The following is a 9,538-nucleotide window of genomic DNA, read 5'->3' as shown; positions in this document are numbered from 1 at the left end:
AATGGAGGTTATTGTCGTGTCAACAACCCCTCATTAATATTAAAATAATAGCTTGAATAGATACTCCCTGTAATACAATATTATTAATTTTTCCGTCACGTCAAAAATGATAATGGTTGATAAGGGTCAACCTTAGATACGAGTATATGTAGTCTTTAATACTTTATACATAAATGCCATGTTTGTAATAATTAACCAATTTATATTCAATATTCCTTAGTAATTTTGTCAAAACACATATCAACGTCCTTAATGTTGTTTTAGAATAGAAGCTTGATTGAAAATTGCAGGTATATTTTTGCTATAAAAATGGACTTGTGTTTATATCTCTATGTGTTACACGCCATCGCCGAATGATGTGATTCTTTTCAGGTCTACCCACCTCCATTATACATTTTTGAATAGCTAGTTTGTCCGCCTCCGTAGTGTAATGGTCAGCGCGCTCGGCTACCGTTCTGGAGGTCCCGGGTTCGATTCCCAGGGGGGGTAAAATAAGTATAAGTGATTTTTTCACTGTAATATTTATTCAATATTACCATGGACTTTTACCTGAAGGGAGGGCTGATCACCCTTCCTTCATGTGTAAACGATCAAAATAACACTGCGTTTATATGACACAGTGCCCTATGCACCATTGGGGTGTGGATAAGGGTTTTATTATTATTTATTATTTAGTTTATACTTGTTTTTTTTTTTTATGACTTTACGGATAGTGGAAGAAGGTTGTACAATTTTATTGATATTTATGAAAACCAAAGTTCCTTTCACCGAAAGAGGTGTGTTAAGTTTTGTTTGATGTGTTTAATATTTTGGATCTTGTTGTTTTATGTTCGTTCCATAAAGTGTTTTAACTGTGATTTGTATGTTTTGATGGGAGGTGGTTTCTTGTGCCTAATGAGAGTAATTCTTGAATGCATATCGCTCACTCCTTTCAAGAACGTCATAAATCAAAAATCGTCAATTTTCAGTTGTGCATGTTTTCGGAATGCCCAGAAAATGCACTATATCCCAGCAAAAGAGGCATATTTTTTTACTTAATATTTACCCGCTACAGGGCAGAAAGTGTTGTATTTGCATTTTGAAGAAAAGGTATTGTTTAATTATTTTTTTTAAACATACTAAATATTTTTCAAATGGAGAAAAAACCTTCAGGTTTTACCTAAAAATATATGTTGCACAGTAAAAAGTTCAATAAGTGGCTTGATATTTATTTTTAATACATTGTGTTATATTTTTTAACTTTAAAAACGTTCTCCTGAAAAATCAAGTTTTTTGATTTATGACGTTCTTGAAAGGAGTGAGCGATATGTAAGGATCGTTTAAGCATAGAGTTGTGCCTCTAGACTGTCATGAGTTGTAATTTGTCAAATATTTCCTCTGCCCGTCTCGAAATTTTAAGTATTATTTCCATTATTGATTTTTGGGCAACAGTAACAATATTCAATAATGGATTACTCTTACAAACCCAACCAATAATCCCATACTACATATATAACAGACTGACAAAAACGTAGTTAATTTATAAAAATTGTTTTGTATTTAGGACGTTACGGATGATTAAAATGATGGAATTAACTTCCACGTATCGTCCTTCAAGGAAACCTTGAAGGACGTAGGCCCCCAGGCAGACTTCCAAAAAGGTGGAGAAATTGCTGGCAGTTAATATCCCAAGAGCGACAGGCGCCGGCAAGATAGATCCTGAGTATCTATAAGAAGAAGAAAAAGAAGGAAAAGAAAATAACTTTTTTCAGTGTTTTATAATATATCCCATTTTGAGTTTTTGAAAACCTCAAAATTTTCTTTTATATTTGAAGCACTAACTTTGTGATTTTCCATTTTATAATTAAAATGTAACTTTGTTTAAAAATCACTATAAATATTTTATTATAACTTAATTATAATATAATGTCTACCGGTTTTGAAGCTAACCGCTTCCTTATCAAGACTGATTAAAACATTATTAGTATTAATTAGTCTTGATAAGAAAACGGTTACCTTCGAAACCGGTAGACATTATAATTAAGTTATAATACAATATTTAAAGGGAATTTAAAACAAAGTTACATTTTAATTACTCAACATTTTCATTCAAAATTAACTTGTGTTTTTAGATTTGAAACAATTAAATTATTCGACCAAAGTGATAGAGTATTTTATTAGCAACAAATAATATCTTTTAAAGCTCATATTTCATCTGAAAATTCTCATGAAAATCATGAAAATCGTGAATTCTGCTGAAAACGTAGTATATTTTTGTGATTGATTGTTGGCGAGGCTTTGCTACAAATTCAATCAATCAAATCGGAGAATTCCTCGAGTGAGGGTTGGATATATCGAGTTAAGCCGGTTTTTCCGTACATTAAGCTTTCATTATTTTTCTCCTCTCGGCTCAAGTGCCTGCGAAATGAGATAACGGAGTAAGGAGAAAGTCACGGTTCTCCTTTTTTGATATAAAGCTTCAATTTGGGGTGTTCAAGGGTGGTTTCATGGTAATCCGGATTCATAATCACCATCCCCACCCCTTATCTCATTTCGGATTCATAAAAACAGTTTATTCACTCGTAACTTTACGACTTTTATCTCCAGACCCAATACCCTTTCATTGAATTTAAAATAGTCATAAAACGATTCTTGATATATTTTTTTCCTGTTAAATAAACCAAGAATATGAAAAATGCTAATATTTTTTAAAGCCCATTAGGTAAAAATAAAAAAGTAGAAATATTATTGAAGAAAATGTAGGTTACTAGTAAAAAGGGTTTCATATCAGTGCATATCAGACCTCAACCTTTAGTGCATGTTATTCTACGATCCCTAGTGCATGTTGGTCCTCGGGTCGACCTAAAACGCATGTGATCAACATTTTGAATTTTCATGCTGGCGTAGTAACTGTCCTGACGAAGAGACTGATACTTCTTGAAAACGGTAGACTTAAACCGCGGTGAGTGGTTATATGCTAACATTACTAAAATTTTGTAAAAAATACTGACCACAAAAAAAATGCTATAAATATGGATAATAATGTTTTTATATTATTTTTTAACATCTCAAAATACATGAAGAAGAATATGGAAGTCTGAGCATTTAAGGGGCTTACGACCGTCAAAGGCTGGGTTATGTGATCACTATGCATACGTGCAACATTCACCAATTCCACTAATGATTGACAACCACACTATTCAAATACTTGGAACTTCTGCTTAATTAAATGCTTGCCTCATCCCATCACAGATGTCTTTATCTGTTAGATGTCTATCGAGTTCAACAACTATGTGTCGAGATAATTCAATATATCTAGAAGTTCCAAGAATTTCAATAGTGTGGTAAATATCAACTTTAATTTATGTGTTAATTTTTAAATTAAAACAGATTTTTTGAGTCCACTAAGTTGTATTTTATTACCAAAAACACATTAAAAATGATATTGTGACACTTGTTTCGGCTAGTTTTGGCATTTTTAAACGAATGTTAAAAATTAAAATGGAGTTCTACAAATTAAACGCCAAATCAATAAATAAATAAGTAAAAATTAAATCCTCATTGGAGATAATCCAGATTTTGTGAACAAGTATTTGGACACACTTATAACGATGTACATATTGTTTTTAGTAAGAAAAGGCATATATTTTCCTTATTCAACTTTTAAATCAGTTAAATATTGATATAAAGTCTTATAAAGCACATAAAATATTTGTCGTAAAATGTATGTAAGATTTTTCAAGGCCATATACGCTGAGATGTCAATAGAAACAACTCCTAGGTACACAATCCCAGATTTATGAACAAAGAATTGGACACAAATATTGCGTACAATATTAACTTTAAAACTATTATAATCCCTTCAAAAGGACGAATCTCTATGAGTATATCCGTTAAATCAGCACTAGAACAAAATGTGATTTTTGACTCTCTACCGTTACTTTTCGTCTGTGCTTCGGGCCTGGGGTGTATTCTCCCAGTTATCTACGGTTGCCAGGCAACGCTTCTCACCCACCCCTGCGCCTGCCGCCCTCGCTAAACCAACCCCGATCCCGAATATTATCGATTGCAACCCTGGAACCTTTACAGCTCGCATCTACGTTCAAAATAGGAAATGCATTAAAAATATAATATTGAAACCATATTTTTTTTGTTTTTTTTATTATTTTTAAATTCAAGTCCAAGTGACTCTGAAATCCAGCTAAGGCTTATGCAACACCGCTTATCATGTCCCTACTCAGGCTTCAACTTTATGAGTTTCATAGCCTATGCCTGCTCGTGTGTGGATTTACTCTTTATGTTCAAAGTTACTAAAATTTCATGTAATTCATGAGTGAAAATTCTAGGCAGAAAACGATATTGTCATTGGGCAACGAACGTTCGATGAAAACAACTAGAAAAAATATTTGACTAACCAACTAACCCTCACGCCGCTTCTTCGCAAGTGTAGGCAGTGAAAATAGAACGCCATACCATTCTGACTTTGCCAATAATGCATGCTAACAATGCATGCCAACTTGCATCCACATTTATGAATCTCCCTTTATGTAATTAATTTATATAGACCGATTTTCGTGGGAAATCATCTCAAAGACACTTTACAATACGACGTTATTAATTTTTTTAAAAATGTGAATACTTAATATTAAAGAAAAAATAACTTTAATTCACATATAAATTTGTTATAAAATCGCTATAATTTAAAATCTATGTAAATTTATAGTGATTTTAAAACAAAATTACGTTTTAATTATAAAATAGAAAATCACAAAGTTAGTGCTTCTGTATAATAAATTATTTAAAAAAATAACTAACAAACCATCACGTTGCTTCGCCGTAGGGGTAGGCAGTGGAAATAGAAAGCCACACTAATATGTCTTTGCAAACAATCTTTTAAGTCCTTTTAAATACAAGACTTGACATTGAAAACATTTCAAGGACTTGTATTATAAACAGGATGGACTCAAATAACATTTTTCACAACTCAAATTTAACATCATAAAAACTCGAGGCTACAAACTTGTCATCTGAAAACTTAAAACTGATCATCTTTATCGTGGTTGATCTAAAAAATCATTTCTTGAATTTCATTTGTTTTTCGCAAATACTTTGTGGCACATTTTATAAACTTTATAAAATTAAACAACTGTTTTTAACCACTTTTTTATCATTAGTACACTTTAACCTACCGGTTTTGACAAGAACTTTGTCATCATCAGGGTTTTTTAAATTCTAAAACATTAAAATTAATTAATTATATTCTCTTACCAAAAACTTCCACTCACTGCGTAAAAAATCCTAAGTGCTATTTTTATTGAAAAAATAAAAATAACACTATGATATTTTACGGAGTGTGTTTTTGGTAAGGGAATGTAATTAATTATGAGTATTTTAATGTTTTAGAATTTCATAAACCCTTATAATGACAAAGTTCTCGTCAAAACCGGTAGGTTAAAGTGTCTTTCTTCTTTTTCCAAGTTCGCTCCCTAGGTGGAGCATATGGCCAACACGAGTCGTCTCCAAGTCACTCTGTCACGCGCCATCTCCTTGGCTTCCTCCCAGGTCAGTCCGGCGTCTCGAAGTTCCGCTGAGTATAGTCGGTGAATGGTCGTCAGCGGCCTTCCGGGGCGCCGGAATCCTCGGGGTTGGAAGAAGAGACATGAGGGGTTGATGCCCTCAGGTGGCATTCTAAGGACATGTCCCAACCATGTCCACCTTCTTCTCTTCAGGACTTCCAGTATGAGGGGCTGTTGAGTTCTTCTCCTCACATCGTCATTCCTGACGAAGTCATACCACTTTATACCCAGTATTCGCCTCAGGCATCTATTTTCAAAACTTGCTAGTTTCTTGCTTTGAGCTTTGGTGAGGTGCCACGACTCACATCCGTACAGCAACACTGTTAGGATGCAGGCATTAAAGAGACGACACTTGGTTTTTGTCGAGTAAAGCAGTGAGTCCCAGACATTGCGCATTTTATTGAATATAGCTCCTGCCATTCCGAGCCGTACATTCAGTTCCTTCTGGACACTACCATCCTCCACCATGAGTGTTCCAAGGTATCTGAAGGTGTCGACTCGAACGAGCGCTCGTCCCTCACAGGTAAGATGTTGATCTCGGTCCGGACAGGCTGAGTTGCACATGACATTGGTCTTTTTGGCGTTCACTCTTAGGCCTAACCGAGCGGAGTTTATTTGGAGGGAGTCAATTATATCTTGCAGGGCTCCGATCGATGTATCTATTAGAACTGCATCGTCCGCATATTCTAAATCGCATAATTTATGAGCAGGACTCACTGCAATTCCTCGATCCGGTGGAATTGACATTCGTAGGATGAAGTCAAACATGATGATGAAGAGAAATGGGGCTAGTACACAGCCTTGCTTCACCCCAGTAGAGACCTCAAATGGTTCACTGCACACATCATCTATTCTAACGCAGCATTCGCTGTTAGTGTGAAGCGCCCTGATAATGGCCACAATTTTGACAGGAACTCCATATGCTTCTATGATATTCCAAAGAGAAGACCTATGCGGGCTGTCGAAAGCTTTTTCGTAGTCTACAAAACAGCAGGCAAGGGCGCAGTTCCATTCGTTACTTTGCTGTAACAGGCATCGTAAGTTATGTATATGGTCAGCGCACGCCCTACCTGGTAGAAAGCCCGCTTGGTTCTCTCTGAGGACTCGCATTATTGGTTTTTGGATTCTTGCCAAAATTATTTGTGCCAGAATTTTTCCAGGAACGCTTAAAAGAGTAATGCCACGGTAGTTATCACACAACAGCGGATCACCCTTTTTGTGGAGGGCTATAACTTCCCCGTTTACCCAATCCTTCGGGCACCTTTCCTCTTCCCATACCTTTGAAAGTAGGTGATACAGGGGGTCGAGGAGAGCGTCCATGCCACTCTTGACGTATTCCGGATGTATTTCGTCGACACCAGGCGCCTTTCCGTTTTTCAGCTTTTTAATAGCTGATATAATTTCAGTATGCGTTGGAGTGCTTTGCGAAATATTGTGTGCTCGCGGAATGTTCAGTTGGGCAGAGACTGAGGGCACATGGAGGGGGTCTAAGGGGGGTGGACGATTTAGCACGCGGCAGAAGTGATCTCTCCATATGCTTTTCACGCATTCGGGCTCAGACTCGATTTGGCCGCTCGGGCCACGAACTGGGCCTGCGGTCGGGGGCCGCTTACCACAGATTTGGTGCGTAATCTTAAAAAGCTTAGAAGTATCACCTCTACGGGCTGCTTGTTCGGCTGCTGCTATTTGTGTGTCCAGGGAACGGCGTTTATCCCGCCTTGCGGATCTTTTGACAGCCAGGTGCTTCCATTTATATTGCGCTCGGAGACTTTCGAGCTTACCCTGGTCAGTTTCCGCATCTTTTAAGAGTTTTATGTTGGCCCTTTCTTCTATTAATTCCCACGTTTCATCCGACATCCATTTGGGTCGATTTGACGACTTCATTCCGAGAACCCTTTGAGCTGACGTAACTATGGCTGTTTTGATGTTATGCCATGTGCTTTCGATAGGGTCATTATCATCGGAATGTTGCTGCTCGAGTCCCTCCCTGACGGCGATATCATAGTTAAGCCAGGACATTGTCTCCTTCAGCTTATCAATGTTGACCTGACTCCTCTTCTTTGGCTTGGCAGTGCGGTTTAATTTCAGCCTTATTTTGCCTGTGAGTAGCTCATGATCACTATAGATATCGGCGCCTCTGTATGTGCGGACGTCTAGGAGTTCTCTACGATGGGCTGCAGTGTAAAGAAAATGGTCAATCTGCGTTTTTGTATTGCCATCAGGAGAAGTCCAAGTATACTTGTGGATATTTTTGTGAGGAAAAATTGTACCACCTATTAAGAGCTCATTTAGGGTTGCGAGTTCGATGAGCCGCTCACCGTTATCGTTAATGCAACCGAGGCCGTGGCTACCCATCACTGTTGGACCGAGTGCTACGTTGGTGCCGACTCTTGCGTTAAGGTCTCCCATTACAATGACGCGGTCCCTTTTCGGGACCGAGGATATTGCGGAGTGCAGAGAGTCGTAAAAAGCATCTTTAACGTGATCGTCGGCATCTTCTGTGGGGGCATAGCATTGGAGTATGGTTACAGAGCTATCTGTGGTTTTGAAAGTTGCGCGTAAAACTCTTTCAGAAATTGGTTCCCATTTTTGGAGGCAGCGAGCCGCTTTGTCTGTCATTATAAGTGCCACTCCCTGTCGATGGTACTGCTCTTGTCCTGAATAGATGATTGTGTGTTTCTCCAGCAGTTTCTTTCCTGAGCCTTTCCATCGCGTCTCGCTCAGTCCCAGGATGTCCAATTTGTACATCTTCATGATGCGAGTAGCGTGCAGGTCTTTTCCAGGAGTGCGCATGGTTCGCACATTATATGTGCCAACGTGAAGCGTTGCACTGTTGGAGAGTAATTCCTTATCTTTAACATTATCCTTTTTACGTTTGCCGGGCCGTGAGTCAGGTGTTTGTGTCCGAGGCTGACTTGTTGTTGGTATCGTAATCATGTTTATTTAAAGAGACCGGGTGATTAACCCTGCGCTCTCGAGGCCTGGGCAGGTGCCCTGAAGGATGGCTCATCCTGGTTTTTCTGTAGGGGTGTATTCCTTCCCTTAGCTGGGGGGGGTCTCGTTATTAGGCGCCAGACAATCGCCTTTCGTCCTCTTCCCGTTAGCTACAGTTTTCGCCAAAGGCTCTGACTGCATTACCAGGACCTACGACGGGGACGTGGGAAGAAGGGCTTGCTAGGGGTCTACGGTCACTAAGGGCCTGAAGGTTGGCTTTTCTCAGCATTTTTTAGGAATGTTCTGTCCAGCACAGAATATACCACTGAGGCCATTTCCCAGCCTTTAAGGTCCCAAGGTTAAAGTGTACTAATAATAAAAAAGTGGTTAAAAAAAAGTTCTTTAATTTTATAAAGTTCAAAATAATAATATTTGGTGGAAAAGCAGTTGGCCAAACTACTATTTTTAGACGTCTTGGGATTGAACTCATAATTTCATTACCATCAATCCTTCTCTTCCATTCCACTACCATCCAACTGGCTGCTGACTTTGTAGTCTCGTCTGGATATTTATAGGTAGATCTCAAATAACATGGTCGTAAAGAGGGTGTATCTATTTACGACAGGAGAAACGGGCGTAAGTGTGGGGAGTCGCAAAACGGAGAGACTACCGTTTATTACCTACTGTTCTCTGAACAAATTTTTGTTGAAAATCGATAAAAAAGATATTTATTCCTTCTCATCCTAGTCGGTGCATATTTGAAAAAAAGTTATTTTATAATTTATATTTGAAGCACTAACATTGTGATGGGATGGGATGTTTTCTAGGGATGGAAAGATTGATAAAGATATAGAAAGGAGAGTGAATGCTGGGAACAAAGTGAACGGTGCACTGAAATCAGTTATAGCAAATAAAAACCTATCAGCGGAAGCTAAACTGGTAGTGCACAACGGAGTCCTAGTTCCAACTCTAATGTATGGAAGTGAAACATGGAGTTGGCAAAAGAAGGATGAAAGTAGACTGAATGCAGTCGAAATGCGATCTCTCAG

The 9,538-nt window shown here is 38.0% G+C and overlaps 1 protein-coding gene across 1 annotated transcript; it reads right to left on the bottom strand.

Moving 5' to 3' along the window:
* Positions 1-6,833: 6,833 nt before the first annotated feature.
* LOC148298695 (uncharacterized) lies at positions 6,834-8,348 on the bottom strand (the record flags this gene model as incomplete). Its single annotated transcript, XM_088276708.1, has 2 exons — positions 7,874-8,348; positions 6,834-7,729 (listed from the first exon to the last, which is right to left on the bottom strand). Coding segments are annotated over exons 1-2 (1,371 nt in total), but the record flags the coding sequence as incomplete, so codon positions are not given.
* Between the last annotated feature and the right edge of the window lie 1,190 nt (positions 8,349-9,538).

This window comes from Brachycentrus maculatus, unplaced genomic scaffold, assembly GCF_059751285.1.
Source record: "Brachycentrus maculatus isolate JH-2025_06_01 unplaced genomic scaffold, ASM5975128v1 h1tg001727l, whole genome shotgun sequence".
In the NCBI taxonomy this organism is placed as follows: Eukaryota; Metazoa; Arthropoda; class Insecta; order Trichoptera; family Brachycentridae; genus Brachycentrus; species Brachycentrus maculatus.
The sequence above is the reverse complement of the archived record's forward strand: the minus strand, read 5'-3'. Positions and strand labels throughout refer to the sequence as shown.